Source organism: Oncorhynchus masou, chromosome 9 (assembly GCF_036934945.1).
Source record: "Oncorhynchus masou masou isolate Uvic2021 chromosome 9, UVic_Omas_1.1, whole genome shotgun sequence".
Classification (NCBI taxonomy): domain Eukaryota; kingdom Metazoa; phylum Chordata; class Actinopteri; order Salmoniformes; family Salmonidae; genus Oncorhynchus; species Oncorhynchus masou.
Window position 1 is genome coordinate 54,382,055 of NC_088220.1, and position 23,348 is coordinate 54,405,402.

General features: G+C 41.6%; 2 protein-coding genes across 3 annotated transcripts in view; one reads left to right on the top strand and one right to left on the bottom strand.

The window, feature by feature from the left end:
* Nucleotides 1–10,809, top strand: part of LOC135546205 (limbic system-associated membrane protein-like) — a 474,265-nt gene extending 463,456 nt beyond the window's left edge. For both annotated transcript variants that reach the window (XM_064974438.1, XM_064974437.1), the window contains 2 exons: nucleotides 6,975–7,123; nucleotides 7,492–10,809. In XM_064974438.1, the coding sequence (XP_064830510.1) occupies nucleotides 6,975–7,123; nucleotides 7,492–7,589 (247 nt within the window). In that variant the 3' untranslated portion in view covers nucleotides 7,590–10,809. The remainder of the gene's footprint in view (nucleotides 1–6,974; nucleotides 7,124–7,491) is intronic.
* Nucleotides 10,810–11,843: 1,034 nt separating this feature from the next.
* Nucleotides 11,844–21,708, bottom strand: LOC135546206 (neuromodulin-like). The gene is made up of 3 exons (XM_064974439.1): nucleotides 21,467–21,708; nucleotides 15,368–16,013; nucleotides 11,844–12,698 (listed from the first exon to the last, which is right to left on the bottom strand). Exons 1-3 carry the CDS (start codon nucleotides 21,494–21,496, stop codon nucleotides 12,619–12,621), a joined length of 756 nt encoding a protein of 251 aa, XP_064830511.1. The 5' UTR covers nucleotides 21,497–21,708; the 3' UTR covers nucleotides 11,844–12,618.
* Between the last annotated feature and the right edge of the window lie 1,640 nt (nucleotides 21,709–23,348).

A 23,348-nucleotide genomic window follows, 5' to 3' on the forward strand; every position in this document is an offset into this window, starting at 1 on the left:
TAGGCTGTCTCATCTTTGTCGGTGATCAGGCCTACCACTGTTGTCATCAGCAAACTTAATGATGGTGTTGGAGTTGTGCCTGGCCGTGCAGTCATGAGTGAACAGGAGGCGACTGAGCATGCACCCCTGAGGGGCCCCTGTGTTGAGGATCAGCGTTGATTATATGTTGTTACCTACCCTTACCACCTGGGGGGCGGCCCGTTAGGAAGTCCAGGATCCAGTCGCAGAGGGAGGTGTTTAGTCCCAGGGTCCTTAGCTTAGTGATGAGCTTTGAGGGCACTATGGTGTTGAGCGGTAGTCAATGGTGTGAAAGGTGCAGGTGTGAAAGGGCAGTGTGGAGTGCAATAGAGATTGCATCATCTGTGGATCTGTTGGTGCGGTATGCAAATTGGAGTGGGTCTAAGGTTTCTGGGATAATGGTGTTGATGTGAAACATGACCAGCCTTTCAAAGCATTTCATGGCTGCAGACGTGAGTGCTATGGGTCGGTAGTCATTTAGGCAGGTCACCTTAGTGTTCTTGGGCACAAATGCAGCAGTTCTGCAACATCTTTAATTGAGCCTCTCATTCTCCTTAATTCCCAGCCTCATATACAGATGAACTATATAGGAAGCCCTGGGACAGGTCATCTGGACACTGGACAGCCAATAAATTAGAAGAGGCAGGGCTCAAGGGCCTTGAACAAAAAAACAAACATTTTCTGTTCATACTGGTGAACCGTTTGAGTTGTGTGGTTGCAATATCAACAGTCCCTTATCTCTGGTATATCTTGGCATGCGTCATTCAAGACTAAGTTTAAATTGTGTGCAGCACAATGGACATACACTGGGTGCATGAATACCTGCTCTTTCCTTGACAGACTGACCAGGTGAATCGAGGTGAAAGCTATGATCACTTATAATGTCACTTGTCAAATCCACTTAAATCAGTGTAGATGAAGTGAAGGAGAAAGGCGGGTTAAAGAAGGATTTTTAAGCCTCGAGACAATTGAGACATGGATTGTGTATGTGTGCCATTCAGAGGCTGAATGGGCAAGACTAAAGATTTACTGTAAGTGCCTTTGAATGGGGTATGGCAGTAGATGGCAGGGGCACCTGTTCATGTCCAGAACTGCAACACTGCTGGGTCTTTTCACACACTCCCGTGTGTATCAAGAATAGTCCACCACTCAAAGGACATCCAGACAACTTGCAACTCAATATTAGGAAGGGGTTCGTAATGTTTTGTACACTCAGTGTATATTGCACTATGTCTCAGGAAAGACTATTTGGGGTGGCAGTACTCAGTATAGAAAACTGTCGGGCCGTAACCTGGACCTACAGGCCGTGGAGAAAGCATTTGCACACAAAAAAGGGGAACTTCAGGAGACCAGGTGTGTCTCTCAAGTTGGATTTCATTTACTTTGAATATTTCAGCCCATTTATGTAGGCTATTAGCCAGATAGTGGCTGAATTTATCCTCTAACCGACTACGTTTTTCCTCATTGCAGCTATAGATAGTACACTGCGTCATGGAACAATCCCTAGTAAGTGAGTGTTTTGAGGGAGACAATGTACTATTTGGCATTAATAGACTACAACTGGAAGAGAGCAGGATGACGGCTCAGATTATGCAGGTTCAGGTACCCTAGAAAGGACAGCTGTATATTCAAAAAAATCAATTGGTAGCTGATTAGTATTCTGTTGTATCTAAAATGTATTTGACAAATCTGCAATGTTTGAATTTCCAACTTTAATTACTGAAAGAGTAACATTATTTCCACTGGCCAGCAGTCTAAAATGGCAGCATTGCGACACCGTGTATATCTTTGTGAAATGTTAGTCTTAACCTTGAGAAAATGATGACCAAAATAGGCCTACCATTAAACATTTATCCATTAGCTAAAGCAACGGTGTGCCCTAGCTCCATAGAAAGCCGATCATCGATTCGACAGGCATGCAGCCGCGTAGACATGTTGCAATTTCAGAACCATGGACAGCGATCGGTAGTCTACTTTGTGAGTGGCTGTCTGGCTGACACATTTGATTATTATAACGCAAACCTTACAGGGGGGCCCAGAGAAACTGCGTTACATCAGTGACTTACTGTTAGCTGTTTTGTCATGTATTTCCACAGAGTTTTTGTTTTGTGTAACACAGCTTCGAGACAACATTTTTTGTGTTCCCTCCCGGGTGTCCATTAGCTCCGGAAGTGTCGTTGTTCAGGTACTGTAAATATGCATCGCAAAATACCTCTGTGTAAGTGTATCATTTGTGAAATTGTTTTGGGATGATAATTAAGTGGAGTGTTAAAGATTTCCAAAACCACATCACAAGGGTCAGGTCTCTTAACCTATTTCCCCCGCACGACAGATAGGCACTAGCATTACTGTACATGAATGGGAAAAGTTTTGATTAGAAGGGAGAGTATACCTTCTTGTCAAAATGTTATGGCTAGTAAAGAATTGTGTATATTCACTAATGAATCAGCTAGCACACAGGGTCAAACCACAAACCAAAATCCAAATAACCAAGTCTTCCGGACGTTACAGAAGCAATAGTCCACAGAGGAAAAAATGTATTGAAAGTCAATGCAAAATCCCCTAAACAAGTCTTTGTGAATGTTCTCACGTATATGGAGTTGTCTTTTAAACTACAAAGAGTTTCTTGGTTACGAACATTTCTGACCACAACATTACAGTCAAGATGGCTTCCTTCTGACACACCCATTCAAACCAGGAAGTGACTATGGGTGTGGCCAGGGAGTGACCGGGTGGAGCTCACAGCCTATACACATCTCAAGGAACCATGGAACCTTGCGGGTTACAATGTTACTGTAGTTGTTTTGTTCCCCTGAATTCCTGGCTTGGTTATTTCTTGAGATAAATCCACATCTCAGGGCCACCTGTTTTTGTGGATCCAGCTATATGCCACAATCGAAAATGAATGGGGTTGAGTAATATAGCTGGATCTAAACAGCCAATGGCATGGCATGTGGACTCGTCTTCACATTAGACTACCTTTCAGGTCAGAAAACATCTGCCAAACTTTGAATTCAAACTCTAATACCTTTAAGTGCCCTTCCTTTACCTCTGCAAGTTATTCATTTATCTCCTTCAACGACTTCCTTGATGTAATACAATACCATGATTTCAAATAATGCTCGGTCAGTAGATTTTATGTCTTGTCTTTAACGATTAACTTAGTGTACCTTATCAAGCATATTTACTTCCACTCTGCAAGAGGCCTGTTCCTCGACTTGTTTTCTGTAATCCCCTTTAACCTTACCAGCACTGACCTCGTCATGACTGCCCACCACTGCTGTTACGTTTGAACTACTTTACCACCGAGATCTCCACACCATCTCCCAGTAGCATCTGATGTACAGGAATCCTCTAGTGCTTATTGATACTGCAGCAATTAGCATTTCCCAAGACTGACCCGCTCGTCCTAATCCTCTGCTGGGGATTCTGAAGCTCATTACTGTTGCTGCGGCTTGGTCCTTTGATCTGGAACCTCCCGGTCCTCTATTAGTCTCTAGTTTCTGATGACATCCCGCGTTCTGGCACCTCCCCTGTACGATGCCGCATGAACGTCTTCAGGGAAGAGGAGGGTGGTACAGTATAGCCTGGTTAACCCCGACTGAACACTGTACTCACTCATTGTGAACTGAAACAATGGTAGAGGGCTCTTCACAGAACCTGATATTCCCACAATGTTGAATATGGGGAAGCGTTTTTGTTTCTCCCCATCAACATGAGTTGCTGTCTCAACCACTTGGCAACATTTTCCATTTTCCCTGCCACGTGCAACGTCTTGTTGATTTCCTTTATCAACAGCCGGTAGACATCCTACTTCTGTCACTCACCGTTTCCTGTAATAGCCTACTTTAGATGCACCCACATGCCAACTCGAGAGGCGGCGAATGAGATGACTCTGCCTGATTGCTTGACACATTCCCGTTCAAACCAGTTTCTGTACCTTTTGCCCCATTTCAGTACATGAATCAAATCTGTCCTTCTGTTAAAAAATGGTTGTGGCTTAAAGTGAATATGTCATTTAAAAGACATGTGCTGCCATCTACCAGTGGAAGATGGTGGTGCAATGAACTAGGTCTTATTTGGATCCCTTCCCTGGATGCTTCAGACTTCACACAGTTGCTTATGACCTGACCATTGCTGGAAATGTTGTATTCCATGCTTGCTCAACCAGGACTCAGGGGAAGACGTAACATTGTAAACGTAAATCTGTCTCCCTCCATTTAGTATGATACAGTGGGGCAAAAGAGTATTTAGTCAGTCACCAATTGTGCAAGTTCTCCCACTTAAAAAGATGAGAGAGGCCTGTAATTTTCATCATAGGTATCAACTATGACAGACAAAATGAGAAAAACAAATCCAGAAAATCACATTGTAGGATTTTTAATGGATTTATTTGCAAATTATGGTGGAAAATAAGTATTTGGTCCCCTGTGGGGTCAAAATGATCACAAGAACAGTGAGCAAAAATCCCAGAACCACACAGGGGGACCTAGTGAATGACCTGCAGAGAGCTGGGACCAAAGTAACAAAGCCTACCATCAGTAACACACTACGCCACCAGGGACTCAAATCCTGCAGTGCCAGACGTGTCCCCCTGCTTAAGCCAGTACATGTCCAGGCCCGTCTGAAGTTTGCTAGAGAGCATTTGGATGATCCAGAAGAAGATTGGGAGAATGCCATATGGTCAGATGAAACCAAAATATAACTTTTTGGTAAAAACTCAACTTGTCGTGTTTGGAGGACAAAGAATGCTGAGTTGCATCCAAAGAACACCATACCTACTGTGAAGCATGGGGTGGAAACATTATGCTTTGGGGCTGTTTTTCTGCAAAGGGACCAGGACAACTGATCTATGTAAAGGAAAGAATGAATGGGGCCATGTATCGTGAGATTTTGAGTGAAAACCTCCTTCCATCAGCAAGGGTATTGAAGATGAAACGTGGCTGGGTCTTTCAGCATGACAATGATCCCAAACACACTGCCCGGACAACAAAGGAGTGGCTTCGTAAGAAGCATTTCAAGGTCCTGGAGTGGCCTAGCCAGTCTCCAGATCTCAACGCCATAGAAAATCTTTGGAGGGAGTTGAAAGTGTGTGTTGCCCAGCAACAGCCCCAAAACATCACTGCTCTAGAGGAGATCTGCATGGAGGAATGGGCCAAAATACCAGCAACAGTGTGTGAAAACCTTGTGAAGACTTAAAGAAAACGTTTGACCTCCGTCATTGCCAACAAAGGGTATATAACAAAGTATTGAGATAAACTTTTGTTATTGACCAAATACTAATTTTCCACCATAATGTGCAAATAAATTCGTTAAAAATCCTACAATGTGATTTTCTGGATTTGTTTTTATCATTTTGTCCGTCGTAGTTGAAGTGAACCTATGATGAAAATTACAGGCCTCTCACATCTTTTTAAGTGGGAGAACTTACACAATTGGTGTTTGACTAAATACTTGTTTGCCCCCATTGTAAGTTACAAATTCCATTTTTTTGTGACTAACGTTAGCTAGGCTAGTGGTTAGGCTTTAGGTTTAAAGTTAGGGCTACTGTTAGGAGTTAGGTTAAAGGGTTTGGGGAAGGGTTAGTTAACATGCTAAGTTGTTACAAAGTAGCTAAAAAGTAGTAAGTAGTTGCAAAGTTGCTATTTGCAAAGTTGAGATTTCAACAAGCAACCTTTGGATTTCTAGACATTTGCGTTCTATGCCAATCCTTCCACCCCTCCCTCCTTTCGTTTTTGCCTTAAGTAACTTTCTGTCTACCAAACGTAACATATCATACTAAAAGTTACCACGATGTTACGTATAGTTTATGAGACCAAGCTGTGCTGCTAGAACCAAACACAATCATCTAACTGCATGAATGTGCTCTGAAATATCTATGGAGTCACCTGGCCCAAGTTTGATATTTCGGTCTAATATAATTTTCCATGACACGAACCACATGTATTCATTGGCCTTATCATCACCGGTGGTGTGAACGGCCCCCACCCAAGGTGTCCCTCTAGGAGGATCTCAGCACTTTCTCAACTTTCTGTTTCCCCGCCATCAGATTATGCTGTCTCATGATGTGCACTCACTTTCCTTTTTATGCAAATGCTTTATACTACCGTGTGTCAGCACAAACCCACTGCCCCCTTAAATCAGTCTCAGCTATCCTAGCACATTCAAATGTTAAAGATGGGATCAGTTTGAAGCCCTTCATACATTACCTCAAGTGTGCCTTTACAATGTATTATACACTGAGTATACCAAACACCTTCCTGTTACCCTTAGAACAGCCTCAATTCATCGGGGCATGGACTCTACAAGGTGTCGAATGCGTTCCACGGGGATGCTGGCCCAAGTTGACAATGCTTCCCACAGTTGTGTCAAGTTGGCTGGATGTCCTTTGGGTGGTGGACTATTGTTGATACACACAAGAAACTGTTGAGCGTTAAAAAAAACAGCAGTGTTGCAGTTCTTGACACAAACTGGTACGCCTGGCACCGACTACCATACCTCGTTCAAAGGCACTTCAATCTTTTGTCTTGCCCATTCACCATTTGAAAGGCACTCACACACAATCCATGTCTCAATTGTCTCAAGGCTTAAAAATCCTTCTTTAACCCGTCTCCTCCCCTTCATCTACACTGATTTGAAGTGGATTTTAACAAGTGATATCAACAAGGGATCGTTAGCTTTCACTTGGATTCACCTGGCCAGTCTATGTCAAGGAAATAGTGTACTGCTGTGTCTACTCAATGTCAATAGACTCTGATAAGGCAAACCAATGTTATCATAAACCATTATTTGTATGTAAATATATGAGAGGAACTGTGTGAACCTTCATTTCTTATTTAAAACAAGCTGACTACTACTGTATGTATTCTGAAGACAAAAGTGGCAGACAAATCAGATGTTGTGAGTTTTATGCATAGTGTGCTATAATGTCTAACATGATGTGGCGTCTTGTCCAGGCTATCCAACGCCCAGGGAATCAGCATCCAGATCGTAGGGACCACAACTGTCCTGATGATCTCCAACGTAACAGAGGAGGACTATGGAAACTACACATGTGTTGCAACCAACAAACTCGGGATCCAAAATGCTAGTCTCTTCCTCTATAGTAAGTGACTTTGGAATAGTATGCAGTCCCCCAAAATCTCTTAGATAAATGTCTCTGAAATTAGACACTTTTTAGGCAATGTTACAAATTCTAGGCCCTATTCCGTTCAAGTGTGGGCCTAGAAAATGACGTGTTACATGGTCAGACCACCAGATGTCACTCACGGCACACAAATGAATTCCTGTAGTGTCATAGCAACAGTACCGATACTCAGACAGGGACCTGTTAGGCAGTTTATACATTTACACATTATTACATCACATAGAAGTGACATATATTAAATTAAACATCAACAAAACTAATATATTAGTCTTTAACCTCTCTTTTTCTCCCTCCTTCCCTCCCTCCCTCCTTCCCTCTCTGCCCAGGACCTGGTACGGGCCGAGACATCAACGGCTCCGCCTGCCTTTCCCAGTCACTGTGGCTCCTCCTGGCCTCCATCACCTGCCTTCTCTTCAAGTGTTAATCACACCACCAACCTACCATTGTTATTACCTACCCAGTTATTACATTGAGACTGTTTGCGTAATGTAACACAAATCCTGACGTGCCCCGATGCACCAAACTAGATAATAAGAAGATAGAATGGGCTTATCAATAAGTTTTAGTAACAAAAAAATATGAAATGGAGACAATGGAACAAACACTGCTTTTTCTAAGAAACATTTATTGCCATTTTAACATGCTGAAGTCTTGCTTTTCCGCTGTCATTACTCTTGTTTCGGTTGTGGTGGGGTTCATTGTATTTCATCCAAATGAATATGTAAGTCTAAACCTCCAAGTGGCAGGGATTTCAGGTCAAGTACAACAATCATGGATATCTGCGAGAAGCACTGAGACATTCAAGTTACTGTTCCTTTCCTAATGGCATTTTACTGTATTGTTAAACGAAAAGGTCATTGTAACCAGTGCATTATCAGACATTATGAACTGGGTGATTCGAGCCCTGAATCCTGATTGGCCGGCAGCCGTGGTATAACAGACCATATACCACAAAACATGTATTTTTACTTCTCTAATTACATTGGTAACCAGTTTATAATAGCAATAAGGCACCTTGGGGGTTTGTGGTATATGGCCTCCGCTTTGCGTCGTGCGTAAGAACAGCCCTTAGCCGTGGTATATTGGCCATATACCACACCCCCTCGTGCCTTGTTGCTTTAATAATATGCCAATATATGTCCAAAAATCGAAATTAAATAAATATAAAACATTATATTATGTCAAAGCCAACCCACTCCAGTCAACATTACAGAATAACAGTAGAACATGCAGTGTTATACTTGGTATACTTCATTTCAATAGTGATGTGATCATAACCGGGTGCAAATAGCCTCAGTTAGATACATGGCTTGCTGCCTCCAAATTAACTGCCTCATTTTTGGATGCATCAAAGGATGAGGATGCTCAATAACTGTGGGCTAGCATGAGGTATGCTTTGGTGAACTACTCTTTGCAAAAACCCTCATAGAAACGCTTAAAATGTGTATTCATTCTTTATGTCGAAAAAGAAGACCTACTTTCAGGACCTTCTTCAAACAAAACATAGGTAATATTGATGCGTTACTGTATATAATAAAAAAATAAAAAAAATAAAAAAGTATTTCTCTATATGATAAAAAATAACTTGTTCCACCACTGTAACAAGACAAATAGTCATTATTGTTGCAGCGTATGTTGTTTGTATGATTACAAGCCACCAATATGCTGTTCAGTTTCTCTATGGCAAACTGTATTTAGCTTCAGAAATGGCCTGCCATATTAGCTTTTATCTTGCCATCGTTCTCCATTTAATTTTGAGCTACAACAGTTATACTGCTGGAATTTGAACACAAATGACGTGCTTTTCTTTTCTGTGTGTGTGTGTCTTTTCAAAATGACATGGAAATTCATAATTTATGGATTTATTTTAAATCATTTCCGTTAATGGTGTATATACTTGAATCCAATGTCCTTATATATAAAGACACATTGAATATGTCCATGTTTCTAAATAGGTCTGTAATTTGTTGATAATTAACTTGTAGTGTTCCAATGGAAGCAACCCTTTGCACCATGCAAGTAAAGACCACTAGAGATCAATGTTTTTAAAAGGGTTTAATCAGGTCAAGTTAGTACATTTATTGTACCTTTCCAACTAAATTGTCATTTTTTGTTGTCTTTGAGTAGGGTACGTAGATGTATTTGGTTTCTATAATGAAAGCTCATTGGAGAGTGACCGTGAGCAGGATGCCGAAATTACAACAAAGGCCAACAAAACAGCTAGGTCTCTTGATGACAGTGTCTACTGCTATTTGTCAAGTCAGTGTGTTCACAAAACCAACCTGTAATGTAAGCAATGCTCTCTGAAATCTCATCATCATTAAAAAAAACTCCACTGAATTCATACTGCTTTGGAACCATGACTGTAAAGTATTTGTCCATCGAAGCAGTCAGAGTTCTTTGCTCGAAAACAGACTCGCTGTATGTTAGCCTTAGTGCTATCCTGAGAATCTAACTGTGTGTCATCTCTGTAGTATCAATTACCCATAAAACAATAGACGCGAGGCCTACTGTACATCCTGCCTCTGGACGATAGTTTATTAACAAAATAATCTGATTAAGAAATTAATAATCTGTCTGTTCACTTCAATAAAGGGGCATGTATTATAATTTGATGGGAAGTGTTTTTACATGTCTGAATGGAAAGGCTTGTGAACTAGAATACGGTGCTGTACCTGTCTGCCTGGCAAAGCTAAAGCACTGGGGAAGGCAGTGGGCCGGTCTTGCACTGATTGACAGTCTCCCCAGCCAATGAGCCATCAGACGTTCAGCTGAAGTCTTTCCCAAGAGGAGGGGTCTCACCTGACTGCACTGTACCCTGCCTGTATATACAGTCCCTGATCCCTTATGACTAAGACCTTGGGACTGATGTGTCTAGATGTGTCTAGATTCTTACTAATAATGAACATTGCATCCCATCGCTGTATAAAATTGGCTTGTGTGTGTGTGTGTGTGTGTGTGTGTGTGTGTGTGTGTGTGTGTGTGTGTGTGTGTGTGTGTGTGTGTGTGTGTGTGTGTGTGTGTGTGTGTGTGTGTGTGTGTGTGTGTGTGTGTGTGTGTGTGTGCGCGCGCGCACGCTGTTGAGTTACTTTGGCTTGTTTTAAGCCATTGAAAGAGATACATGCGCCATGGATCACCAGTCATGTACGTTGGCCACACGTCTATCCATCCCACCAAGCTATGGTTACATATGTAACCCACCATCTTATGATTTAATACACCTGTATATAAACTGTTTTTAGTATATATTTAACCTGAGTCTATCCCTAAATTCACTTTGTTGATTATTACCCACTGTAGGACACAGAGGAATGTCACATTTGTACTTCCCTTTGTCATAAGAATGGAATTCCTAGACAATTATACAATCATTACACAGCAATGTCCTGTTTTTCTATTTCCTTTGATTTATGGTAACGTTTGTTTGCGATTGGTTTCTAAAAATGGTATGTAAAAGGTATACAAGAAAAATTTTCAACACAAAATACATTTGTTTGAATTCAGTGTTCTGTATTTGAATGTGGATTGAGATGTCGACGAGTAATCTTTTTGGAGAACGCTTGAAACACAGTATCCTCCTGGTACAATTGTGTTTATCACCATGTAACATGCAAATAAAATAATATACGTATTGTTAATTCTCATTGGGAGATTTGTGTCCTATACTATACATTTCTGGAGTGCTTGAAAAACTATAAATCTGTTTTGGAAAAGGAGAGGGGTTTCTATGACGCTTTCTAGCCAGTTAACTCTGGACATAGGAAATGACACTAACAAAGCGATCTGAACAGTGAGATCCCAGTCATTTGGATTGTCTCACGGAAATTATAGCCTTTATAGAAGGAAAGGGGACGTTATATGTGGACACTGATGAATGGATGGAGTCAATTCATTTTCTATGAACCTTTTGTGTTTTTATCTGACTTTTAAACCTCGAGGCCCCATTTGAGGTAAAGACTCAAGGGAAAGACGACTCGGGGGGGGGTGTTACATTGACCCAAAGTTGCAAAGTAGCTTTTAAAGTGTAGTGATAGGGTTGTAGCCAAATTTGAAATTAAATTCTTGAATTCACTCATGAAGTAGAGAATTAGCATTGAATTAAATTCGTATTGTAAAAACATTTAATCTTTGGAATTGAATTGGAATCCTATATTTACCAGTTAATGGTATGTTTTAAGATTTGTTTTTAATAATTTCAACCTGTATTCTAGTATAGCTAGGCTGTCTGAACAGTGATATAGTCAGCCTGAGGGAATAGAAGCTATAACGCTGAAACTCTGCAATAAGGATATAATCGAGACCGAAAAGTATAGCATTTGTTACTAATAAGCTAATTGCTGGGTAATGTTTCATACCAGGGATTCGATTCAATATATAGTACTGAAGAGCTGCTATACAATGTAATAGAAATTTAAAGCCCGAGTTAGTGGACTGCTTTCACAGTAAACACTGCATTGGTAAACACGATTGGAAATTATCTAGAAATTTCAATCGCACTATAGTGCTGTACTTCAGCAATACGGATTGAATCGAGACCCAAGCCCTAAGCTGCAGGTGCTATTACACTCCACTAGATGTCTCAAGATCTCATTAATAATAATACTATTATACTCTAATTCAGGGTTTATGTGAAAGTGGCTTATCATTAGCCTTCATTAGCAAATGTTTTGTTTGGCAGGTGAAATATATTCCACAACTTATGATGGTAATTGGCACATTGCTTTATTTTGAAAACAGACATTGAAACCATTTTTTTTTTTTTTCACAATTTAACTCCTCAGATTCAAACTGGACATTGCACTCACTGGGACATAGGAAAAGTTTTTTAGTTTTGTTTGTTTGATTTTCTTTTTAACATCAGTGCAAGAGTAATTCCAATTTATATCAAACTGTCATAACAACACCAAGGACATCAAAAAGAAGCCACATTTTGTTTGTATTGTGACTGTTCCTCTCAGTGGAAGAGTTCCCATGCAACTTGTTAGATGGTTCATGCTAATCATGTACTTTGGAAGGGGGATTTTAGTTGTGGGGCCAACAACATTTATGTCATAGTATTCATCATTTTCTGTAAAGTCCTCAAAATCCCCTTAGACCTGTTAGTTGTATAAGTGAGAAAGGGGAAGTACCGACTACTCAAAGAACGTAAACCAAGTTTGATCAACTCAAGCAGAATATGAAAATATCCTGTCCAGCTTTCTAGGGTTTTGAAAATCAGTTCAAAACGTGGATACGTCCAACCATCGATTCAATCATGTAAGATACGGAACATACCCAAATCATAGCACTTATAGCTTGAACCAAAAAAGGCATGTTGGAAACTCCCCCAACGTAAGGAAATCATCGCCACACAAAAACATGACAAACAAATAAAAACGGACTGTCTTCACATTCAGAAGGAGAAGAGTCACCCTTTAAATTCATTTGTAATCATAGTAATTTTTTTCTCTATGTTAAACTTTCTCTTGGCCCTCCTTGGACTCCTGGTCTGCCTCTGCTGGGGCCTCAGCTGGTTGGGATTCTTCGGCAGCATCTGAAAGAAAGGAGAGAGAGAGAGAGAGAGAATTTTTTTAAATTTTGTGTGAGAAATATTATTGATCAGTAAGTAATGTAAGCGGTGAGGTGGAGACCTGTTTATTCTCAGTGGACTGTGTGAAATACAGTGATCAAGAGGCTAAAAGAGACCCCACTCTACAGCGACCCATCATAAAGAGCTCTGTATATGCTTGTGGCTGTCACATTGTTACACTTCACTTCATACTTAACATACTTACAAAAATACTTATTTTGCTTTTCCTTCCTCTCAGAACCTGCTAGGTGGGATTCCCAAGTCCAAAACTAAATCTAAAGAAATCCACTCTGTTTTTAGTACAGCTGGCCAACATCGATGATTCCCTGTGAGACTTAAGCATAGATAGAAATCAGATTTTTTTACCCTTCAGAAATACTTGTAATAGGCATCTGATTATGAAAATAATCTGGTTTTGGAATTTGAAGTTTGTAGAAATTTTGGGGGGGAAACATTGCAAAAGTGCAACATTGGGCTTCAATGGAAGCAAAAACGTGTTGTAAGAAAACTGAAATTATATTAAAATCACATCAAAACGTATCCAAAACATTTACATGTGATGGAAAACATTGTTTAATGGTATATTAAACTAAACTAATGGTATATTAAATTAAGTCCTATTTTGTTTGAATAAGGAAATTGGTCGACTTGACCAATTCAAATTCTTGTATTTAACTATCAAAAACAGGATCAACTATTTTGGGGGTTTTCTATGTACAGTATGGATAACATATTTGGTTGTCCTTTCTGGGTTGTTTTGGAGAGATTACTCATCTTTCTTCTTTATCATAAAATGAATGGTCATCAATGGCAGTATTCTTTAAATATACATATTCTTTTGATGTGTAGAAGGGACATCAAAGTTACTCCTGAAGTATTTGGTTGCCTTATTATTTGCAGATAGATCTTGGAAGGGAAACAGTGTTTGTTCTGGCAACCCTTCAAGCCTAATGTTGCATTTTTGCAGCACTTACAAAATTACATCTAGCTCAGAATGTTTTTTTCTACATATATTTTTTATACATAATCACTACATCTTAAAGAATACAGGAAATATATTAAGTTGTGTACTTGCATGGATGGCTTGTGTAGGTGACCAGTGTGGTCTCAGATGAGTGGACAGTTTATAATGTTTCATACCAACACACATAAAATACTACTAAGAGATGCACTGTGTTGTGTTTGGCATAATTGTTTAGAACCTGTATAAGACGCAATTTAGGGAAAATATTTTTGGGCAAAATTGGGTCTCACAGGTTTAAGATTTATTTTCACTATGATTATTTTCACTATGAGTTGTATGACCTTTAGAAGTTGTTTTCAATCAAACCTCCTTTCACGGAGGTAGTGATGTCATCCCGACTGCATTGACTTTAATCATCAGCATGACATCATCTTCGCTGGTCATCCTCTGGGAATCAGAGATGGAGCTCGACTTGTGTATGTGACTCATGATAGATGACTCACACAGCACTTAGTATTCTCCGGCACTCAATGGGCAGGTTTCAGGTAAGGGAGTGGTAACCATGCAATCACTGTGAAAACATGTACATTTCAACCCATCCTAGAAGATGAGCTAATCTATTATTTATTCCAATTTCTCTCTCTCTCTGGGGATCAATAAAGTTGATTCCGTCATTCATTAACTCTTCATTAAAGTCTCCATCAATAATATTTCTGCAAAAGGTCTTGTTTCATTGTGTATAGACCCTGAACATTCTGGACAGATAATATAAACACCTCCACTGCTACATATTGAATACTAAAACATTTTGTTTTTCTCATTATTGTTGAGCACCCCTCCTTTCCTTTGTTTTTGCAGAAGCACAAAGGACCATCCGGACCATCCAAGCACAAAGGACCATCACTAAAATATTGAATTTCATTTGCACTATATCCTTTACATTGGTCTTTATGACCTACATGTGTCTAGTGCTTCATATGATGGTTAGCCATTCAGGTCTTGCTTGTCTTCACGGTCTGCTGGTTTCAGTCTTAATTGACCAGTTTAAGTAATTTATCATTCACCAGTTTAAGTAATTTATCGTTTGGTAAGTCTAAAAACCATGGCCAGATATTCCAGGTCTACACCAGAATGTGTAACTATGACAACCTGCAGACAGTGTAGCCTCTATGACCTAGTTTCTCCCAGTCCTGGCTAAGATTGTGTCCCAAATGGCAGCATGTACCCTATAAAGTGCACTACATTTGACCAGGGCCCATGGGGTTCCGGTCAAAAGCAGTGCACTACGTAGGGAATTGGGTGCCAGTCAGGACTCAAACATTGATCCTCCTGTAGAGGATTCTGCACATATTCCATTAAGTAGGCTACATCATACAGTCTGGGAGTTCTTGGACTGGAACAAGATAACCTACTGAGCCTTTCCCCTTTTCTGTCATACTGTTTAGTCTAAACTAATATAACCAATCAAAGATCATGTAAAGAGATTATGAGTAACATCTTGACATGATGTCATTTTGTACATTTGGCTCCCGGACAATTGTATTATTAATAATAAATGTATTATTCAAGCTATTGTGTAGACTATTTGGTTTGTGTTGTATTTGTAGCCTATTTCTAAGCTCATCTACGTGGATGGGCATCTCAGAGACTGGGTTACAATAAGGCCTACCTTTTTTGTCTTGTGTTTGGTGAGGCTCCTCCTTATCAGCCGTCTCACTGACAGTAGCAGCAGGCACGTCGGCTTGTTTGGACTCCTCCTGGACAGCACCACCCTCCACGCTCTTTTCAGCACAATCAGTGGAGGGGATTTGGGCAGAAACCGGAGCTTCACTGCTGTCCACCTCTTTGGGCTTCTCCTTGGTGTTGCTGGGCTCTGCCTTGGCTTCCTCTTTGGGAGGCTCTGAAAGCGCCGCCGCTGCAGTGGGAGAGGCTGCTGCTGCCACAGGCGAGGTGGCTGCGGCTACGGGAGAGGTGGCGACAGGGGCAGGAGAGTTTGCTGGCTTTTCTAAGATGGGGCTTTTGGCTTGGCTTGTCTCCTCCTCTTTAACATCAGTGGGGTCTTTTTCCTCGGCAGCCTGCTCAGTCGCAGGGGGGACGTCTTCCTTCTTCTCCTCCTCTCCGTCTGCAGCCTCCTTTGCTTCCTCCTCTGGGACAGCTGGACTGGCCTCCTCATCCTCCTCTCCATCTTTCATTTTTTTCCGGAGTATGTGTCCACGAAAGCTGGCCTGGATTTTGGTGGCCGCCTTGTGGGCTTTGTCCTCTGGTTTCTTCTCATCCTGCTTGATTTCCTGGTCAGCCTCTTCATTCTTCTCAACCTTGGGAAAAGAGACAGAACGTCAAGAAGTGATGAGCATATCTAACGAACAAGAATGTCAATTGCCTCTTCAAAGGACCAAACAGGTACCCTTCCGGTGACCTACTGAACTCTTAGAAAGCGGTTGCATCACATCCTCATGGCTGAATGCGAAAGGTCTCCAGTGAAGTGATATCAGAGGCCCATACTCAACGGGCCTGCCAAATAGTGAGTGACAGTAACTATTGTATAGCCCTTCTCTATCAACGTCCAACCAGTAGCTCCTCTTATCGTGGCAGATGAACAGGTCGCATTCCACTGTGGTGAACGCCATTGGATGTCGTTCACATACAATCCCAATGGTTCTGAAGAAGAACACTTCCAAAAGGCATCTCCAACAACACATCCCACCAACATACCCACCCACCCACAATAGACACTAGGTTATATGTAGAATTAAGGGAAATGAAGGTAGAATAAAAGGTGGATTGTTCAAGGCAGAAGGAGGTACAGTCCGAGCAGGCGGTGAGAGTGGGATGTAGATCTGAGCGGGGTTGTTCAGGTTTGGGTTGTAAGAAGTTGGTGGTTATGACTGGAGCAGAGTTTAGGAAGAGATTAGGAATAGGAGTGGGATAGGTGTTGAAGCCTGTACAGAGCGCCAAGATGTTACCTTTTATACAGTATCTGGATCCATAGCTGGAGTGGTCCATCAAATAGAGGGCTGTGTTATGATTCTTATAAATCTAATGAAAAAGAAATGAAGTGAAAATAAGGGAAATGAACAATGTTGAAATTGACAAAGGGGGAAAAAAATGATCATTACATTCAAAATGAATAAATAAATAAACAGATCGTATTGATTTGAATTACGCGTTTGTCTCAAAACAAACAAATTATGTTAATCTGAAAATAATAGCGGGAACATAACAGGCAGTGTGGCCTGAACCAAATCAAAGAGACTGGGACTCTAAATCCATGATGTAGCATTACATGTCTTTCACGATGTTACCCAATGTGGTGTTTTCACGAGGGGTCCTTGCTTCTTGTTACAAACACATTTGTGGGTCTCGTTGCGTAATAAACCAAAAAGTGCTGCATGTGGATCAGTTATGTTTTGATGATTCATCTCCTTTCCAATTAGCATTTGTTTTGCTATGTTTTTAGATACTGCCATCAGTTACTATCATTATGTTGAATGTCACTTGAAATATCATAGTCACAATAACATCAATTTTGTTATTATTACTATGATATTCAAAATGGCGTACATCGTTGTTTAATTACTAGATTCCTGGAGGCTGCGTTGTGGATCCATCTTTGGTTGCTACCTCGTCAAGATGCACCACCATCCTCCCGTGAACGATCAAACGTTACCTTGACAACCAGAGTGCTACGTGTAAGTCATCTGCTGTTTTTGGCCAGTGGTTCCAAACCAGGAGTACTAGGACCCGTGCGGGTACTTGGCCTGTCCACTGGGGGTACTTGAGAAGACTCATGAGACCATAGGCTAACTGGTAAAATGCACATGAGGGGTTATACAGTAACCCGAAAAAGGTTGAAAACTACTGGTTTAGGCTATGAAATATAGTCATATGTCACCATGATTGACATTGCACCTGACCCCTTGGGAAAGCAGCCAATAGGAAACCATAAATCAGGGAGGGGCTGGTGTGTGTGTGTGTGTGTGTGTGTGTGTGTGTGTGTGTGTGTGTGTGTGTGTGTGTGTGTGTGTGTGTGTGTGTGTGTGTGTGTGTGTGTGTGTGTGTGTGTGTGTGTGTGTGATGTTTAGGAGAAGAAGATGTTTTAATCACCTGCTACCAATAAATATATAACGTTTTTAAAGCCATGAAACTGTATTATTTTTTAATAATTGAGTGAACTGAAGAGCTTTTATAGCTAATGGAGTAGTGAGATGTGATAGACTGTTCGTGTCTGGCACACCCTCACAGCCGTAATGGTACATTTAATATGAATGATCTCATAGGTGCTCACAATTGCCAAATTTTGGCCTAAGCACTTACTCAAACAGAATGACTTATGGAGATTGAGAAGGGCAGCAGGTAACTTAGCGGTTAAGAGCGTTGGGCCAGTAACCAAAAGGTAGCTGGTTTGAATCCCTGAGCTGACTAGGTGAACAATCTGCCGATGTGCCCCTGAGCAAGGCACTTGACCAGCTTCTGGAAAAGAGCATCTACCAAAAATGTTTTTAGGGTCCCATGTGGCTCAGTTGGCACTTGCAACACCAGGGCTGTAGGTTCAATTCCCACAGGGGGCCAGTGTGAAAAATGTGTGCACTCACACTACTGTAAGTCGCTCTGGATAAGAGCGTCTAATAAACTGTAATTGTAAACTGTTTTGGGAATATGAGAGATTACATCATTTTGATATTGATGGGAAGATACTGTATTTCATTGTCCATTTGGGGATTTTAAATTAGTTTTTGTTTGTTCAGTCGGGTAAATGTATTGAGATCACCTATACTTTTTTGAATAAGAGCATAGAACTCATTACATTGATTTTACAACAATTTTACCACAATCAATTGTAGCCTAATTTACAGTATATTGTCCGTTCAACCCACAAAACAGTAAAGTCTACCTGCCATGTTATGAAGGTGGCTTCCCAAACTCGTGATTCAGACAAGTAAATATGAATGGTAGGATGTCCAAGGCGATATATTTGCATATTTATGTCTGTTGTTGACCAATGAACCGACAGAAATGTAGAACATCCTTTTGAGAGACATATCAAAATGATATAATCGGACTTCAGGAAACGTCTTCCAACCAGATGTCTGGGGAGACAAGCCCATATCCATTTTAAACCTCAATCATTGAAGATCTAAAAAGAACGGATGTTACAAAGCATTGACATGTCATTTGATACCCGGAGTCCTGAGATGGCTTCAGACAACCGTATTTAAACAACAGTCTGATTCCATTATGTCACTCGGTGCGTGATCTTTCCATTCATAAAAGGAGCATGTCTCAAAAAGCTCTGCCAGGAACACGCGTTGCATTTGCCCTTTTTCGATAGCCAACTTCCTGTATATGATACACCACCAAGAAAAGTCAAGGCTACAGCATCTGAAAGACAAATGTGTACCCCAGCCACTGTCCTTGGGTCGGCAACTCCGTGTGAACCACACCCCACGGTGGGTTTATGGGATGGATCTTTCAAACGGTAGCCAGCCACCATCCCCCCCCCCACGTCAGACTGCTGTCTCAGTTTGGAAACATTTAGAGACTTTGCCACAGGATGGGAATGAGACCGCTGCACGCACAAATGCACACAGTCGGTATGTGTCCTCTTTTTGTTCTTATTCACTCAAGCAGACGCTCCCTAGCTCCTCCACATCGATGAATGCAGAGTGCTGACGCAAGGACAGAAGTATGTTGACATGCAAATGAGGTAGGCTTACATTGCTCTTATCGCAGTAAACCAACACTAACATCTGTGTGTGTGTTTCAATTGAGCCAGTCGATGTATTAAAAAGATAGCTTGGCTCTTACACACCAACACTGAAACCAGACAGGGAGAGGGTCAAAAGGAAAGTCGGCCAAGAAATATATTGTCTGTCGACAGTATGTCGAGTAAATGTATATCCTTCAGTAAATCCCAGCATGATATATGTCGGGTTTTCTAGTGGATGGGGATGAGAAAGACTACAGAGGCAGGCAGGCAGACAGGCAGGCAGGCAGGCAGACAGGCAGGGTTGAAGTCTGCAGCTGAATCTCCCCCATTCTCCCTGAGCTGCTACTACCCACTCACACAGCACCACACCCTTTCATCCAGCTGTCTCCTCTCCTCTCTCTCCTCCTGCAGGAGAGGGGGGGGGTTCAGGTGGAGGAGAATACATTCACCTATCCGCACAGCCCCATGCCTCTCCGACGCACGCCTTATTCCCAGGACGGTGAATTGATGAGTGTTGTACAGTTTTCGATGGCCCCAAGAGTGATGTTTGCAACCAGATAATACTCAATCATAATAGCCACCCTCATTTAATTAAATTAGTCTGCTCTCTCTCCCTTGAACAAAGGCTCCACAATCACGGCTGCTCTGACAGTGAGGGCTGGTGGCGCCCGTTGAAAAAGCCGGGTTGAGAGCAATCTCTCGTTGCACCATTTATATGCTTTCTGTTCATCTGTCTAAATCCCAGAGACTTCATTCATTCATTATCTAGTCCTCAAAAGCATTAAGCAGAGAAAGGGCTGGATGCTGCATGGGAGGCGGTTTTCCCTGTGGCGAGCGTAGCGTACGATTCAGATAGCAGCATTGTGTGGAGATAGGGCTTAATGCAGTATTAAAGCTGTGTGTGTGTGTGTGTGTGAAAGAGAGAGAGATAGAGAGAGAGAGAGATACAGAGAGAGAGAGAGAGAGAGAGAGAGAGAGAGAGAGATAGAGAGAGAGAGAGAGAGAGAGATACAGAGAGAGATAGAGAGAGAGGGTTGCCTCACCCACTTCAGTTTAATGTGCAGCCTGGCTGAGCTAAAATGACTCATACATGCTGACATTTAAGCAGCAATCAGGTGTTGATGGAATCCAGTGGTTTATTAAAAAGCCGATAAAATCCCGACTACTCTAGATAGCTTCTGCAGATAGGTAGCTCTGTGCTAATGAAAAATACCTTCTGAGAGCTACTTACATCAAGGTACTATCTCATACTGTACACCTCCAAGACTCACCCGTAGATTCACAACACCTTCCTTTTCTGAGAAAGGAGCTCTCTGGTATGTATTCATCTGTTTTTTCCCCCTCACAACTATGCACCCATAAAAATGTGTAGACCTAATTGACACCATACACTTTTAACCCCAGAACCGTGCTAATCCCTTTAAGGTCCTCATTTATTCCCACGAGACACGGTAGCCAGAGGAGTTGAGTCTTAAGTCAGTGGATCCTTACCCCACCCTTTTTCCTCAAACATGCCTCTCTATCCTCCTGTTTCTTAGAGATAACACCGAAATAGGATTGATTTTTTTATTTTTTTGTGGGCAATTAGTGCATCAACTAAAAGCAGCCTTAAGGGAATAAGACAGTATTGTGCTCAATGGAGGTGGTATCCTCAGTATTCATGTATCCCCTGATTACAGTACAAAGCAGCCAAGGCAATCACAGAAGGCAGCAAACAGGTGCATCAAGTGTCTATCAATACGTCTTTCAGTGTTTAAAGTAGTGGATCGATAATAGTATAAAAGAGCACAGCATCGTGTTACAGGCTCATCTTACTGCTAGTACAGTGTGAGGTCTGGCAGCATTGTGGCTACACTCATTCAAACATAATCACATTAACAAGGCGTGTCCGTTTTGCATCCGAGACATCACTGAAGTCCCAGTGAGCCAAGAAGACAAAAAAAACAGACAAGCATATCCTCAGATCAGTTACGGATGTAATTAGTCCAAAAGTGGAACATTTTAGCCACATTTTTGAAAATGACAGCTATGAATGAGAGAATCTGTAAAGAAAGCAGTTACCGGTTTTGTTCTTCTTATGCAGCACAGCATACTTGTAATATCCTCTCTTTTCCCTTCTTTCTTTCCTTTTTGCCTTACACTTCTCTCTCACTCCCTCGCTCTCACGCTCTTGCACACGCTCACTGGCTGTACCAACAGCTGAGTTGCCTAATGCTTTTACTCATCACAATTTGCACACACACTCACTGTCTGCCTGGTCGCGCCTCTCTCTGACTTGCTGGCTAACAATGACTACAAGCCCACCCTTTAAAACCCCTCCTTCCCTTCCCCTCCCTCTGTTCACGCCGACACCCCCTCCTTCTCTCTCTGTGATGAACCTATCCCCCTCTTCTCCCTCCCCCTCTCTCCTCCACAGGCGACCGACATGCAGCCTTGCACTGGCGAGAGCTACAACCCCACCCTATACACGTCTCCTAGTGTGAATGACTGAATACATCCAATCTGTCAACAGACAATTCCCATTCTTCTGCTTTTCTCTCTTTTTTGAATTCCCTCCATACTCTGGGGCGGTGGCCCCGTTGAATAGCTTTTATATTAAAGAGGGTATTTCCTGCTTAAATCCCACTTAGTCAGTGCTGTTGGTAAAGATCAATAAATAAGCCAAGCTCCAGTCTAAATGACCAATGCCAATTCCCTGTTCTGGCAGAGACACCGGCATGTTGCTGCCAATGAGGATGTGTGAAACAGAGTGATACTGCTTACACACCTCAATTTCTCTTCAGTGCTCTGTTCACATGGAAACACTACAAGCTCTCACAGTGGCGTGGCTATGGAGGAGAGGAGGAAGGCCGGGTGTGGCAGCAGCCAGGCTCCATTCCCTCCTCTCTGCCCAAATTTGCGCAGAATCTTCTGTGATGACCAGGCACAAAGCATGCTGTGGTGAGAGCCCCCACCCCCTCTTTGACCAGAGAGAGGGGGAGAGAGGAGGTGGAGAGAGGGAAGGGGGCAGATTCCAGACACAAGAAGACAGGATCCAAGGGGCTCTGCTCTGTCTTCACATGTGCTGCAGGATTATGCCACATCTCCTCCTCACAGAGAAATCATTACAATATTCTACTGAGACGTCCATCCACCACTGTGGCCTGCATGCCAGCCAGCCAGCCACTCAAATCTATTATTATGAACTGTGTCAATCAATCATTCAAACGTATTTATAAAGCTCTTTATACATCAGCAGATGTCACAAAGTGCTCATACAGAAACCCAGCCTTAAACTCCAAACAGAAATCAATGCAAATGTAGAAGCACTGTGGCTTTGAAAAACTCCCTAAAAAGCCAGGAACCTAGGAAGAAACCTAGAGAGGAACCAGGCTCTGAGGCGTGGCCAGTCCTCTTTTGGCTGTGCCAGGTGGGGATTATAAGAGGACATGGCCATTAAGGCCAGACTGTTCTTCAAGATGTTCAAACTGTAGTATGGTTACCCTCAATAGCATAAACCAGTGGTCCTTCTCGATTTATATGAATCACTGAATCGAACACAAATGTGTTGCCATGGTAGTTCAAACAGGGTAGAAATAATTATTTCACCTTGTAAATAATTTAGGATGAAACGACAAAATCAATTGGACTGAGGAATGAATCTGACAAGCTATTTATTTTATAATAAAATAAAAATATTCTAAATTAGTCTCATGACTAATTTATTGGACTGCTCTAGGTTATTATACTGAACAAAAATATAAATGCAACATGCAATCATGTCAATTGAAATAAATTCATCAAGCCCTAATCAATGGATTTCACATGACTGGGAATACAAATATGCATCTGTTGATCACAGATTCCTTAAAAGAAAATTGACCTCACAATGGGCCTCAGGATCTCATCACGGTACTTTTGTGCATTGCAATCTCAATCGATAAAATGTAATTGTGTTCGTTGA